Source organism: Panthera onca, chromosome D1 (assembly GCF_046562875.1).
Source record: "Panthera onca isolate mPanOnc1 chromosome D1, mPanOnc1 haplotype 2, whole genome shotgun sequence".
Taxonomy (NCBI): Eukaryota; Metazoa; Chordata; class Mammalia; order Carnivora; family Felidae; genus Panthera; species Panthera onca.
In genome coordinates this window covers 81,864,272-81,880,591 of record NC_138348.1, presented here as the reverse complement: position 1 = coordinate 81,880,591, position 16,320 = coordinate 81,864,272, and the positions used below count along the sequence as shown (strand labels likewise).

The window sequence follows — 16,320 nt, the reverse complement described above, 5'->3', positions numbered from 1 at the left end:
TTAATTTTAATTTGCCACAAACTGACATATTTTACTGGACTTCATTTTGTAAGAGTTTCAGTAATAACTTAATTCTTAAAGTCCTTCATTCAATCTAGTATAAAACATCACAGAAAATAAAGAAAATTATTTGATTAATCAATATGGAATAGAAATTATTGCCCATTCTCTTTAATTCTTGCTGCATCTTTTTTTTCAGATGCAAAATTTGTTCCTGCAAGCTACACTATATTCATGAGAGTTATATCTTTATATTTTTACTTGCTAAACAGTTTGCATTCCTCTATTTGCAAAGTCCAGCCTGTCCCACTCCAAAGGGGTACTGAAAGAAGGCCACTTGGTTGTTATAATTCACAGGCTTTAATATTCACCATCTGTAGTCATTTACTATAGTAATCAGTTAACTAAAATAGTCTTGTAAATCACTTCTTGTTTGTTTAGGGGTGTCTTGGATATAATTCCCCCCCCCCCCCCCCCCCCCCCCCGCCCAGAGAGAATGAGTAAGCAACTTAAATAGTTGTGCTATGGCTCTGAACCCAATCTTTTAGGATGTTCAAAACAACAATTCCAATATATCCTGATTCTGTAAAGATTAACCTTTAGAGCCAGCTGTGTGAGCTTATTAATGCTTCATTTTGCTTGCTGTTAAGGATGGTACAAACAGAATTAACAGGCTTAGATTTTATAAAAGAAAAGAAACTACTTTTCTTTTATATTAACATCATCTGCAAAACTAGTTTCTTCAAGCTCTTTTTTTGGCATTTGACTTTGCAATAACTATCCCTTCAGGCATCTTCTTGGGTATTAGGTGAACTGTGGCATATTCTTATATCAGTTGGAATTTCTATATGATTATCATCAAGTAGAAAACTTTCACTACAATTTCAAACTCTCTAGGGTCACTTCCATTCAAGGTAACTCCCCAAAATTGCAAATGGGGGTGATTTCCCAAGTAGTGTATGGCTAGTTAGACTAGCTGAGCCCTTATACTGAGGCCATATTTCCACAGCTTAATTCAAAGATCAATTTATTCAAGATGTTCTTTTTAGTTTAGTAGTTGTTAATATTTTATAAGTGGTATTGGATGCATGGAAGTATATTAAAAATAAAAATTTATTTGTTATGCTTGAACCATTTTAATCCACAGACTGTATGCATAATTATTTGCACAACAAATTTTGATTGTCCTTAAAATTGTTGACAATTAGAAGAAAGACCTGGACCTAATTCAACATCTGTTTTGGCAATAGGTAGGGAAATGGGAAAGCTGTGTCCTGTATTCATTTTTTTTTCAAGTTAGCACCTTTGGCAGCATATTAGTGTCTGCCGTTTTTAGTGACCATATTTGTGTGTGTGACTTTAATCTTTTTGTAACTAAAATAAACACTATATTTGCAGCTGGATAACATAGTAATTAATGAAAAACAATAGCACTTAAATTCATTTGGAATCACTTTCTATTTACCTTGCGCTAATGTAAATGGCTTATTCCCTACCCTAATAATTTGCCCTAGGGATGCATATAGAATAGCATATTGACAAATTTTGCTATTTTTCTATGCAGTAACTAATAATTTTTTGAGAAAATTTTTGTGTACTTATCCTATAATGGATCACACAACTGAGTTATTTTTTTTCATTCATCTACCAGTTTGTCAATTGGGGTAGTTAGCCAAAGGAAAAATGATAGTTGCAGAGTCTTCAGCAAACTTTTCATTCTCAGTTTTGTATTTGTGTTTGAAACAGATCTGCTAGGGACCACTTAATTAACAAATGGATGGCACACATTCAGGGTCATCAGATATAAAATCAAATTCCAACATATTAAAAAAGTAAAGAATACATTTGACAGAAATTACTTTTACTTACAAAAAAAATTCATTACATACAATCTGCATATTTTTATTGGACCAAGAACTGTCCTCTCCATTTACAAAATCAAAGAGAAACCTGATGGATAAGTCATATCCCCCCCAACCTCTTGTAAGTGCACCATGTGCAGTCCCAAAATTTTAAAGCTCATCTCAGGGTCCTGGGTCTCCACTTACACTACACTCTATTCACCGCTATTTTCACGCTAAAGCAAAGCAAAGCAAATTAAGCTGCAGTTTTCACCAAGAGGTTGAGGGAATCATCAATGCCAAGAGTAATGTTACCGATGATGAAGATGGAGAAAGTGTGTGGAGGGTCGATTGAGCACTAGTGATTTTCCCACCTGTGAAAATAGAGAAGCATTAAATGGAGCAAATTATTTTGGTTTTGCTTGAGCTAGGAAAGAATTGTTTTTAGGTATGCAATACTAATGAGTGCAACATGGGTTTGTTTCTAATGAGGGTGTGCTTATAAAATAAAGATTTCCCAAAAATTACATGGAAGGTAGAACTATATATGGAATACTGTGATAAAAGGCTATGTCAAATCAAAAAAAATCTAATCAGGAAATTTAGTGTAATTTTCACCAATGATGTACTGATGGGAAACATCCCAAATTCCAGGTATGAATTATAAAACAATTTCTATAGTACATTGTTCAGAAAAGGGAACAAGAATAATTAGCAAAAGTTTGTGTCAATAAGAATTCCTAATTCAATTACTTCAGTCAATTTTTGAATTTAGTAATAAAATTATTTAATTCATTATACTCATAGCTTATTCATTTATTTAACTGTTTAAGTTGACCAGGCTTAAATTTTAGATTTTCATACCTAACTTGGCAAAAGAGAGCCATCTTTCGTCACTCTTCCCTACATCCAGTAGAAATTCTTCCATCTTGAGACCAAATTATTGTATGCAGTTAATGAATTAGGGGGGTTGGCTGTTAGATTAAACTTACTGATTTGAATTGATTAGTTTGAAGTAGTTTAGGTAATGCCACATAACTAAGCTCCACATAAACTAAATGTTACCCTTAGATTTAACTTTACTAATGGTTCCTCAAGCCAGAAGTCTGAAGTATCATCATCATGATTGATATTTAATGAATGCTTGCTATATGCAATGTGTTGTACTGAGCTCTTTACACATATTATCTTGTTCGATCCTCATGACATACCTATGCAGTAAGTATTGTTTTTATCCCCCTGTTGCAGTTGAGGGAACTGGAGCTTAGATAATAGAACTTGCTTGAAGTCACTGAGCTGGGATTAGTGGAAACAGATGTTCTTATGTATTGTCTCTCTTAAAATAATGACTGGCCTTGACCTTGATTGAGACCTTAATGATAGATTAATAATAAAATAAATGTACCATTCAATTTTTGGAATCATCCTTCTGTCAAGTTATCTTCTCTGGCCAGAGTTGAGTGTTAATGGGATCTGGTTATAATTTTTGTTATGGAAATAGTATCTAATTTTCCCCAGATGTTTACTTAAGAGCTGAAGAATCATTTGTTTGGTAACACACACACACACACACACACACACACACACACACACAAACACACAGCAGCAGCAGCAGCAGCAGCAAATCTTTACCTTGAAAATTTTTACAGCTATGGTGCTAATGAAACTATTAATCAACATATTAGAGAATGTTACATGTAGTTCAACTTGTACAAAAGAGGTTATTAGGAAGTGCATGGCTACATGTGAGCTATAAGAAAGGCATAAGGAGAAAGCTTCACTGGAGTGGTATGCATGCTTAATAATAAAAGCTGTGAAAATAGTTTTTTCTATTTTTTTTGAGAGTGACTGAGTCCTTGTCAAATCCACTAACATGATACTTTTACAAAAACATCTCACTTTCAGAATGCTAAGTGGAGACTATAGCTCAAATTTCACATAGAATCCACAAAGAAAAAAAACATTATTTTAGTATAGCAAATCAAAACAAAATACAAACAACTACACTGAATTATGTCTTAGTCCCAACTGCAAAATCAATAGCTTTTTCACTTGAGCAAATCCTTGAACTTCTTGGAGCTTTTGGTTTTTGGAAAATGATAAGAAAGAAACCAATTGTTGCTTATGGGTCTGTGATAGATAATATTATGTTTTCACTTCATTAAAACTCAGAAAACGTGTTACACTAGCCATATCGTTTTAACTAAAACATAAAAGTTGACAATTTGTTTTTCATGGAATAGAAGTTACAGTGCAATGGGAGAATCAAGGTCTTTAATAAGTACTCTCAAACTTGGGGCTGATATTGTCCAGATGACACTTTACACTTTGTCTTCGAGTTGAAAGGAATCTTGGGGATTTGGAGAATAATAAAATACTTAGAAGTTTGTTAAAAGGATAAGATAATATATAGAAAACACCTAGCATAATGCCAAGAATATGATCAAGGGTCAGTAAATGCTCATTGTATTGTTGTTTTTAGAAATTTGAGACTTATGAAGCAAATAAAGAAGAGAGTTGTAATCTTTTTCATTTTGTGGAAATAATCTGTCAAGGTGCTCTTGAAAATTTATACTCACATATGAACAGTTCAATTGTGAACCAATCAGTGTGGAGACATTATTACCTTTCTTCCTCTTGAAACTATACTTTATAAATGAATCATAAAGTGTATTAAGTTTTTGTGGGGCCACAATATATTTAAATTCTTAGGCCTTTTCACCTGAATTTCTGAAAAGTGTCAGATTTCCTATATTTTGTGCTTTTTATTTTTAACATTTCATTTTGAAATAATTTTAGATGTGTCAAAAAGCTATAAAAATAGAACAAAGAATTCATCCAGATTCCTTAAATGTTTGTTTCATCATTGTTGCTTTATTATTTTCTCTATAAATATATACATTTTCCTGAGCCATTTGAAAGTAAGTTGCAGACATGATGTACCTTTCACCCTAAATACTTTAATGCATAGTTCCTAAAAATAAGACATTTTCTTATATAGCCACAGTAGAATTTTTTAAAAGAGGAAATTTATATATATATATATATATATATATATATATATATATATATATACAATGTAATCTATAGACATTATTCAAATTTTATCAATTGTCCCAATAATATCCTTTATCTCATCTTGTATTTTTAAAATGTTTATTTATTTATTTTGAGAGAGAGAGAGAAAGAGCGAGAAAGGGAGACAGAGAGAGAGCTGGGGAGGGACAGGGGAAGAGAGAGAGGGAGTGAGAGAATCCCAGGCAGGCTGCACAATCAGCACGAGGCCCAACACAGGGCTGGATCTCACAATGTGTGAGATCATAATCTAGGCCGAAATCAAGAGTTGGACATTAAACCAACTGAGGCACCCAGGTGCCCCTCATCTTGTATTTTTATGTAAGAGTTTACTTATCAAATATTATGTCAATGTTTTTTTTTTCCTCAAAGTTTCATTCTAATTATTTTCTTCCCTATATTTGCCTTCTACCTCATTTATTTTATTTTTTTTCTACCTCATTTTTTGGCATCAAAAAAATTCATATATAATGCCTTTGTCTTAATCCAAATTGATAAATATGTTGAATACAATGAAGCCACATACAGAGTCCTATAGGATATCACTGGATACCTCCCTTTGGGCTGACAATTCTGCTTGAGAATGATAATAAATAATGTTCATAATTTCCCATTAATTAAATGCACATTACATATTTTTATTCAAGGACTTAATGAAAATTGTCTAATATTTTCTTAATGAGAGATTTGCATACTTTATTAAATCTTTTGTTTCCTTTTTTGACTACATCAATGAAATGGTTATTCATTACCAAATTTGTAAAGTTTTTGTCCTATAATTCCTTTGCTGATGTAATAATGATGGTAGTGGTAAAGAGGTAAAGATATGTGGCCTTGGAGACAACCATACCTGGGTCCAAATCCTGGTTCTTCCACTTAGATCTTAGGCAAGTTACTTAAAATTTCTCTGTAAAATATGAATAATGCCATCTACTTCATATAATTGTTACTAAGACTGAATAAGATGATGTATTTAAAGGACTTATGATCGTGCCTAACACATAATAAAGGCTCAGTAAAAGCTGGAAATTATTAATATTGTTAATAATAACAATGAGTCACAAATAAATTCTGGAAATCTAGTGTACAGTTAATAATACTGAAGTACATACTTGAAAGATGCTAAGGGAGTAAAGTTTAAATGTTCTCACTACAAAAAGAAATGGCAGTTATATGAGGCGATGAAGGTGTTAGTTAGATAATGCTATGGTGATAATAAATTTGCAATGTATAAGTGTATCAAATCAACAAGTTGTATACCTTAAACCTACAAAATTTTATGTATGAGTTATATCTCAGTAAAGCTGACAAAGCAATACAAAAATAATACACAATAGAATTTACAATTTATTTTGAAATCAATAAACATGATCAAAGTTTAATTTTAAGAAGAATTTCCCTTAAACTTTCCTGTACCTCATTCTCCATTATCTAATGATAAAGGTGACCAAGATAATAGAAAAATGAGTATGTTAAAATAGTGCAATGGCAGTTTAAAAGCAATATTGCAGGGGCACCTAGGTGGCTCAGTCAGTTAAGTCCCAGGTCATGATCTCACGGTTCGTGAGTTAAAGCCCTGTGTTGTGCTCTGTGCTGATCTGTGCTGACAGCTCAGAGCCTGGACCCTGCTTCAGATTCTGTCTCTCCCCTCTCTCTGCCCCTCCTCTGCTCATGCTCATGCTCATACTCTGTCTTTGTCTCTGTCTCTCTCTCAAAAATAAACAAACATTTAAAAAAATATTGCAAAGCTGAAATAGCCAGCAAGGTGCTGCTTGAGACCATGATAGGCAAGGAAATTTCACAAATGAGCACATTCTAATGAAAAGATCAACCCCTTTCTAGATTTGTAGAAATTCTGCACTTATGGACATACTGTCATGGTTTGAATTAATTGGAGGATGGTATGGAAATCAGAGTGAGAAATGAGACCCTTCATGTGAACCATGCAATTCATCATATTAATTTTGGTGAGGCTTACACTATTTGTTGGTAGTCATCAAATTAAGCCTATTATGTCAATCAAAACATACCTGAATAGGATGGCACCCTGATTTGGGAACTAGCCGTTCCATCCCCTCCTTCACTGTATGCTCGAACTTCAATAATATAGACTCCAGCATCAGGGAGTGGTACTACTGCTTGAGGTTTCTGTGTTTCAATAACTTGACTGTTGCTGTGCCCCTCTTGCCTGTAAAAAACCTGGAAATAATAGCAGAGGTTTAAACATTTGCTATTCAGTTGAGGATTCCAAATGTTTATTGACTGACTACTGTATGTCACATTTTGAGCAGAGGGAGCTTACATCTTTGACAGATATGTAAGCAAATATAATGCATGTGCTATGTGCAGCACTGGAAGTGTAAAAAGATGCTATGAAAATATAGAAGAGAGAATTTAATTCTGTCTGTGGGTTAGGAAACACGTTTTAGAGGAGGAGATGCCTGAACTAAGTATGTGAAGATAAATAGAGTTTACCAGTTGGAGAAAAGGATGAGAATTCTAGGAAAAGATAAGAGAAGATTAAAAAATACACCCAAGCAGTACAAAACCATAGCATTAGGTATGGAATAAACAGAAGATATATGGAGATGGTGATATTGAGACTAGGGCAGTAGGTAGTGAGGGGGCATATCACTAAAAGTCTTTTACTCTTGGTTATTGAAATGGATAGTATCCCGAGTGAGTACTCACAGCTGTCCTCTTCAATTGAAAGGACTAAAGTGATAATTTCTTAAACGCATCAATAATAAATCCTTAACAATGTAAGAAATGGCTGGAAGTTAACATTTTAGTGTTTTTACTTTTATTTTTGTTGTTTGCTTTTCTGTGAACTGGCATTTGGAAACTTTGGCCAGTAGAGGGAAGGCTTTTTCAACACCTGTCCGTGGTACTAGAATAGAACATGTATTCATGGAAGTTTCAGAATTACAAATTAGGACATAGAATTATCCCATGTTTACATATTAGAAAGCAAAGAACACAGGAGTTATGCAATTTATACAAGATCAGGTGGCTAGTTAGGGAAAATATTGCATTGGAAGGTTAGTGTTCTGATGATCAGTTAAGAGCTGTTTCAGAGCTATATTATATTGTATCTACTTACAGATCCCAATTCAAAACAATCTCCCACAAACAAAACAAAGCAAAACAAAACAAAACAAAACAAAACAAAACAAAACACAATCTCCATATTCCTGTCTGGGCAAATTTGGGCAAGTTACTAATCTTTCTAAACCTTGAGTGACTCTAGTATATAATAAAGATAATAATTTTTCTTTCATGGCTTTGTTAGGAGAATGAAATGGGAGAATGCATATAAAATGCCCATCATAGGACCTGGTGCATGGTAAGCTTAATAAGAGAAAGCTACTTCTGTTGCCATTATTGTTCTTTGTCAGTGGTCAGTATTTCAATTGCATCATAAAAGATGGACTGTCTTAGGAAGTTAGACAAAAAATTTATACTTTTTTTCCTTCTAAAAATATGTTTTGCACTTGAACCAATGTACATAGAGGGGAATAAACTTTAGCAGAACAATATTGATATATATTGAAGTCTGCCTGCATCTGATTCTCCCCTTTGCATTCTGGTAATATATGGTCCCTCAATTTCATTTCCTTTATCTTTCACAGATTTAAGTTTACTTCAGGGTTTTAGGAGAGAAGTAACTTCTCTTGAAAAGTATATAACCTGTGCAATAATTGTATGTACTGAAATACTTATAGGGAAGGAAGTCATAGCCTTAGCGTAGCTTCAGAATGATAGGAGTATCATCAAATATTTATTGGGCATATCATGTGGGCCAGGAACAGTGCTATGTATCAGAGATTCATAAGGGAACAAGACCACATCGTTCCTGCTCTCATGGCACTTACATGCAGATATCAATGCAATGAAGTGTGATATATACTGCAATAGGAACTGTGTTTAGTGAGATAGCAATGCACAGCATGGGTACTTGGTCAAGACTTGAGGAATCAGAAACATTTCTCAGAGCATGCCCATAGCAGGTTCTTTTGGCTTAAAAAATTATAATTGTGTCAGAATTTAGGTTTCTCATTTTGACTGTAGCAGTGTAATGAATTAGAATTCTAATCATCCACATGAGGTAATTAGAAAGCAAATTTATGGCAATGAGAAAGTATGTAAATTGGTGGGGATTGGCAGGGGAGTGACTGTTTTAGAGGACATTCTTGTTATGGTTCAATAAATTACAATTCTTATGACAAAGAAAAATGCAGCTGGTAATGCATATCTAATGCTTCTGTAAAATCCAGAGTTGAAAAAAAAATTTGTGGATCAGTTGAGATTTAGAAACAAAAGGTAAACGCAGGAAAAATGTCAGTTAATGGTAGCAAAAGGAGTTTGAAATTAAATGTGGCTTTTACCAATACATCCAGGGAGATGTGATGCTATGAGCCAGTAAGTGGGTATACTAAGTGAAAAGATACATTAAATTAATGGTTAGTCTTAGATACTTTAGAGAATCTTGGCTCATTTTAAAATCCTGATTTAGAAAAGATGAATTAGAATGAGGAATGTGTGAGTTAGCTAAGGAGTTAAGTCAAGGCTAAGTCAAGACATGTCAGAAATAGTTATTGACAATAAGGAGGCCAGAGAATACTTTGCGAATCTGGACATTTACAGAATGGCAGTTACCATGGCAGCTATCTTTAGGCATAAAGGAAAGTGTATTTTCAAGACTATTCTCAAATTCTCCTTAACAGCTGGGAGGAGTGAGTTATTCAAAGAGGTAATTCTAAACAAAAAAAATTAAAGCTGTACTGCTATTCTGAAAGGCATGATCTGGAAATGGCTAGTCCATATGTCTGATGCTAACAGAATAATGTCATGAGTATGCTTAAAGATATAACAATAAATTTTGCCGGTTTTACTATAAAGTGCCCCCTGAGAAGGATGGATCCAATTAAAAGGAAGGTCTATTCAGCAGCTGAGCATCTTGGGAATAGTCAATGGGGACAGCTGCTCTTCATAATAGAGGGCAAGGAATCTGAAGCTCTAGTGGAAAGAGGAGGGTGGGGACAAGTCAGCAAAATGGTAGAAGCAAGATGAAAAAAGTTGGGAAGCACAAGTCCCAGTAAGAAGCCACTGACTGGAGTATAGCCAGATGCACTTTTAAGAATAGGACTTCCTATGGACAATTTTCAGATCCTTGCATCTAAGGTGTGCTTTTCACTCTGCCTGCTCCCGCCAACATTTATATCGTCTGCTTTGTACATGCATATATTTAATAATATATGTCATTTCTGTTTTCATTTTAAAAATATTTTATAATGAAAGATTTCAAGCATAATTACATGTAAGAGAATTATATATGAGTCTTTTTAAATTTTGGGGTATCACAAGAAAGAGGCTGTGTCCATACATAGGGTGAATATAACATGAAGGAACAACTGCAAGATACCGGAAATCAGTGAGACTAGAATGATCATAGACATTAAGTCCCCTGAGAAGCTGGATAAATATAGAGGTTGGCTTCCTGGATAAATATAGAGGTGGGCTTCAGAATTCTGTAGGGTGTGGAATAAAATATCAATCCAAGTGTACATATATCTCAGGAGTCTGGAAGGCCCTGCTATCTAAGTTAGATAAATAAATATAAACTTCTGTTTATATTGATGGATCACATAATAACATGTAAACTTTGAGCCTGATTTTCTGTTACTCTCTTTGGCTCTGTAAATAGGCAGAAAGTAGAGGTGATGGGGGGAGATGTACGGAAAAGTAGTTGTATATCTAGGAAAGGATATTTTGTAGATGTAAACTAAAAAATAAGACCTTATTTTTTTTTGGATGTAGCCTGAGGTCCTTGTCCTGAATTCCTTCTGAACTGCTTGCATTATTTTCTGAGTATATAAAAGTTTCTTTTGCTGGGGAAGGTAATATTTGCACAAGTGAAAGTATAGCTCCTCGGGATTTGATAATTATTTTCCCTTTCACTTGAACTTAAATCTATGTGAGAAGAATAAAGTGGAGATAAGATGGTTGTTTTACTTTATAATCTTGGTAAGCTTCTTTCAGAATATAAAGAAAAAGTTCCTCCATGCTCAAGATTATTAAGGAGAATTATGGCTGAATATGCTTTACACCACAGCTTTGTTATTGGTATTGGTGTTTCTTTAGGAATGCCAGTAACAGATATGCCCAAATTAGTAAGGACTCTACATATAGACCTCACACTAGAGGAATTACAAAAATGAAATTTTCTTCTTTGAAAAGAATTTATTTGGGAAAAATACATTACATTAGAAAAAAAATATTTGAAATTTTTCTCCATTTTCCTGATCACTTATAAATAATATATTAATAATATAGGTTACTATTTATGAATTTGAAAATGTAAAGACAAGAAAATAAAATAATAATAATTGACCTGAAGAAGTCCTAAATACACAAATAAATGCCCAAATTTGATTCAACTTTTCAAATGGAGAGTTATTTTATATGAGTGACATTATTTTGTAGCCATATCTGGAATTGCCCAATTTTCTTCTGGTTCTTCAAGCTTGTATTTCTCTTAGTTTTAAATGAAAAACTGTGATGTCTTGAAACTATTACTGTCAAATCTGGGCTTGTTAAACAAAATCTCAGGAAGTTCAGGATCTCTTGGATGATCTCAAAAATGCAGTAAGAAATTTCACAGCTAGGTAATACTTCATATTTATCTGAATGGATTTAATTCTAATGTGTCACCTCTGACACAATCATATGGGTTGATTCTATCCTTCTTCCACTACATTCTTGGTCAAGTTCCCAATAAGATTTATGATGAGGAGACCTCCTTTTTCTTAACACCTTGCACAAAATGTCTCATATAATTTTCTGTTAATGTATTAGCCTTATATATATATTGACACTTCAATTCTGAAGTTAAGTAAACAAGCCAGATACATGGTTCTTAGAAAATGGATTAGTCAAATTCCACTATTTTAACTTCTTATTATTTTATTATGCTATCTTTGTGGTTTGTTTTCAAAGAATGAGTTAAATCTCATATATAGTATCCTAACTATAAGTAAAAAAAAATTGAGTATATTATTTATGGGTCAAGTCTGGAGAACAAATCTATTTTTCTCCATTTTTATCATCTTTCAATAATTTTCAAAATCCAGAAAACTTTGAGCTAAAGACCTTTATGAATTCATCTACTTTACACTGGACTTAATACAAAAGGTGGAATATGTAATCTTTGCATTTTAAATCTAAGCATTGACTCCAAGTTGTCACAGGCTGAAACTTACGTATGTAGATACGATGTACATTTCTAGTGATGTCTTTTGTTTATAAAAGTAAAGTAACTTAGCAAAGATAAGGAGCAAAAATAAATTTACTTCTCTTTTTGATATTGTAATTAATGGTGGAAGCTTTCTCTTACCCTGTTTAACAGGAAGTCCTCTACCTCAAATTACCTTCTGGATAGGGAAGTAGTGTGCTGACTTGTCCCTACTTTAGTTAGTCTTTGTGACTGCCATACACTAATTAGGTGGCCCACTATTGTACTGGCATTCTTGGTCCAGAGGTTAGGTCATTCTTGGTTTGTCAGTAATTTGTGGGGATGTAGTAGGAATCAAAGAGATCATTTTCCTCTGAGTTTCATGCTCAGCCTTGGCCATTCCATACTTGTGTGAACCTCCCTGCAGGGGCACAGCTCTTTAGCTGCAGTGCAGATCTTGTCTGGGCTAGAGAAGTTTTCCTCAGAGTCATACTCAGAAAAGGGGGCTACAAGCTTGTGTTCTCGGGGTTACATCGTTTAGTTTAAATTTGCAGCTATTCTTTTTTGTTAATGTTTTATTTATTTATTTATTTATTTATTTATTTATTTATTTATAAAGAGAGTGCAAGCAGGAGAGGAGCAGAGAGAGAGAGGGAGACACAGACTCTGAAGAAGGCCCCAGGATCTGAGGTGTCAGCACAGAGCTCTATGCGGGCTTGAACCCAGAAACTGTGAGATCACCACCTGAGCTGAAGTCCTATGCTTACAGACTAAGCCACCCAGGTGTGCCTACTGTTTCTCTTTGTTTAATGTTTATTTATTTTTGAGGGGTGGAGAGAGAGAAGGAGAGAGAGAGAGAGAGAGAGGCAGAGAGAGAGGGAGACAGAGGATCTGAAGAGCATCTATGCTGAAGTAGAGATTCTGATGCAGGCCTTGAACTCATGAACCATGAGATCATGACCTGAGCCGAAGTCAGACCCTAAACTGACTGAGCCACCCAGGAGTCCCTGTGCCTGCATCAGGAGGAGATTTCAGCCAGAGCTACCTGCTCTGTGAAAACTGGACTTTCCCAGGAGAATCCAGGCTCTGCATTAAGTTCCAGTCATCAGCCTAAACTGTTCTTTCCCTCATGGGGCCCTTAGTGACATTTCTGCCAATAAGTCTCTCATTGGGGATTATCCTGTCGGTCAGAAATTCTAAAAATGTTTAGTTGCAAAAGAACAGGCTTTGAGGTTTCACTCCATTTGTTATCAACAGACTCCTCTCTTAGGGAGCAGCTGTTTCTTCTCAAGGACATAAGAAAGTATAACTATTTCAAGGAAATAAAAGAAAGAAAAATCCTCTGTCAATGTGTACCTACTTGTCATTAACTTACACACCTAAGATGGAACAAGCTAGTGATTCTTCCCCCAACAAGAAGGTATTCTAGGGTGACTTGTACTGTCTTCCTGTAGACAGAACTGGCAAGCATTTTTCAAAGTTCAGTTCCTTTTGTTAAAATTTCACCTAACCAGATATTCTCCTCCAAAAATTAGAATAAATAGTAGCTATTTTTAAGTAAGCACATTCTATATGCTAACAGCTATGTACTATTTTACATAAATTATCTTATTTAACCCTTAAAACAATCCTGTGTGATATATATTATTTTATTTTTATTTTGCGATTTTGAAGTTAAGAAAATGAGACCCAGAGAGATCAAGCAACTTGCTCAGAGTAACACAAAAGTAACAAAAGTCTGTCTGACTCTGAAGCTAGTGTTATTTTCCCACTATACCTAACAAATGCAAGTCCATGCTGGAAAAACACACATCTGATATACACTCATAAGTAATTGCATACTATACTTCTAGCTGGATTAAAAAAATAGCTCACCTGCCCTCCCCCAAAAGATCAAATTCAATATCTCTGAGAATGAGAACAGATTTCAGTGTGTGTGGTTGAGTAATGAAAGTGTCTGCAATCCACATTAATTACAGTCTGTAAGAAATAATATAATGTGTATCTTAAAATATGTTAATGGGAATTACTTACCTTAAAAAATATATTCCATTTATAACTTCTTCAGTTGTTAGTTTCAGAGTTTTAGCACTTTATATATAAAATACTGTGTTACCCTTTCTGATGATTGAAAAGCCACATTAATGATGATTTTCAGTCTAAATATTATCATTAAAATGCTTAAAGTTTATTATATAAATAATACTCAACTAATGATTCTATATGGAGTTTAAGACAATCATCGAATCTGATGAAAAAAGAATTTTAAATTCAGCCAATTCAATACATAGACCACATATATATTTTAAAATTAGAGAAAAAGTTGTTTTTCTTTTTTTTTTCAAAGTTGTTTTTCAAAAACGAACTAAATGTTTTTATATTCCCAGCCCTCTTGCTGGTACATTGCAGGATGACTGTATGTGAAATGTTGTGTCTATTTTGGAGCTTGCTGCCTCTCCATGGACTCTTTCTTAACCCAGAGTTCTGGCCTTAGCATTTCTTCTTTTTTCTGCTAATAGAGTCTTTCCACTCAAATTAAGTCATCCAGTCTTTGTTATCTGCCAGAAAAGTTTGTCTACTGGGAAAGAATTCCAGGACTCTGCCCAAGTTTTGCTGGCCCTCACATGTGCTTCATGGAGCCATCTTCATCCTGTGTTCAAATTGTTGCTGCTTTTCCTACTTCTTCCCTTCCTATATCTTTTCAGTTGAAACTGATTTTGACTGCCTTGGCTTTCCCATTGGAGGGAGACTTTTTCCTACGTTATAGGTAGAAAATTATTGGCAAAAAAACAGGTATGCTAATGGGTCTTTTTATGCCTTATTAACTGTACATCCTCATAATAACAGTTTTTGAGCCGAATATCTATACCAGAGAGTGAAGAAGCACACTGACCTTGTAGCCCATGACTTCAGATTCGTTGGCTAATGGTCTGACAGGTTCCCAGCCAAGAGAAAGTTGAGAACCTTGCTGTTCCCACCTGAGATTGCTAGGTGCTTGACTAGGGGCTGCAAAATAAAAAGTGAAAGTGAACTGATAAGGAGTCTTAAATACATTTCTTCACTTAAATATTTGTATGTCAGTCTTTTCTTGTGTTTAGTAGTTGGCTGACACCATACGCTTCTTTCCAGCTGGAGTCAGATAAGGAAGGTTTTTGCTCCAGGAGTGTCATTTTAATGGCTACTCTACTGAGCTTTTGAACCAGAATCCTTTTATCTTCTTTCTGTGTCAAAATTGCTTGGCCTTGTTTCACAGGAAGATAACCTTTATCTACTGTGAATACAAAATGTTTTGAGCTAGATTTGGAATTCAGATCTAAGCATTGAAGCAAGACTAAGAATCAAAACTCCCCTTTAGCTCTCCTTATTATGTATCTCACATGGCTTTCAGAAATGTTAACAGATATATCCCCTTCTGTCTGAAACAAACAAAAAGCCCAGGTCACTTACGGGATTTCTTGGTGGTTGCACTCACTTCACTGCTAGGTGGCCCATATCCAGCACCATTATAAGCCCTCACTCTGAAGTGATATAAAGTATTTCCTTCTAATCCTGTTAGAATGACAGATGACTCATTTCCTCTAGTTTTGACTGTTTCTGCTGCATCTTCTTGTTCCATGTCTTTCCGATAACCAACCTGTCAACAAATTATTACATGACAGATTAACTTTGAAGTTTCTCCTATGATTGTGATTGTTTGATTTTTTCTTTTTTGATGTTTTCTTAAAACATTAACAGGTGTTACTAATGAGGCAAAAATCAGTCTTAGTCATAGCCTGATCTGTGTCTGTGTGCATCTTAGCAGTACTCAACAGAGCCACAAAAGGTGCTATCTTCTAGCTTGGTAGCATGAATTGCTTGGAAAGAGCCAAAAACACATCCTGACATTAAGGAAAAATTATTCAAAGAAACTGAAGAAGTGCTTTTCTCTCATAAGTTATCAGAAACTTCTACCTTTCAAAGCCATGGGGCTTTGAATGAATTATTTGAGAAATCTACATGAACGGTATTTCCTCCTGGGCCCCACATAAAGATGAGTCATACAAGCTGTATTTTTTTAAAAATTTTTTTAACGTTTTATTTTATTTTTGAGACAGAGAGAGACAGAGCATGAATGAGGGAGGGTCAGAGAGAGAAGGAGACACAGAATCTGAAACAGGCCCCGGGCTCTGA

General features: G+C 34.5%; 1 protein-coding gene across 2 annotated transcripts in view; it reads right to left on the bottom strand.

Annotated features, from left to right (window-relative positions):
• Window positions 1–1,723: 1,723 nt before the first annotated feature.
• Window positions 1,724–16,320, bottom strand: part of CNTN5 (contactin 5) — a 1,365,947-nt gene continuing 1,351,350 nt past the window's right edge. For both annotated transcript variants that reach the window (XM_078432971.2, XM_078432970.2), the window contains 4 exons: window positions 15,598–15,784; window positions 15,044–15,156; window positions 6,947–7,115; window positions 1,724–2,215 (listed from right to left, as the gene is read on the bottom strand). In XM_078432971.2, the coding sequence (XP_078289097.2) occupies window positions 2,112–2,215; window positions 6,947–7,115; window positions 15,044–15,156; window positions 15,598–15,784 (573 nt within the window). In that variant the 3' untranslated portion in view covers window positions 1,724–2,111. The remainder of the gene's footprint in view (window positions 2,216–6,946; window positions 7,116–15,043; window positions 15,157–15,597; window positions 15,785–16,320) is intronic.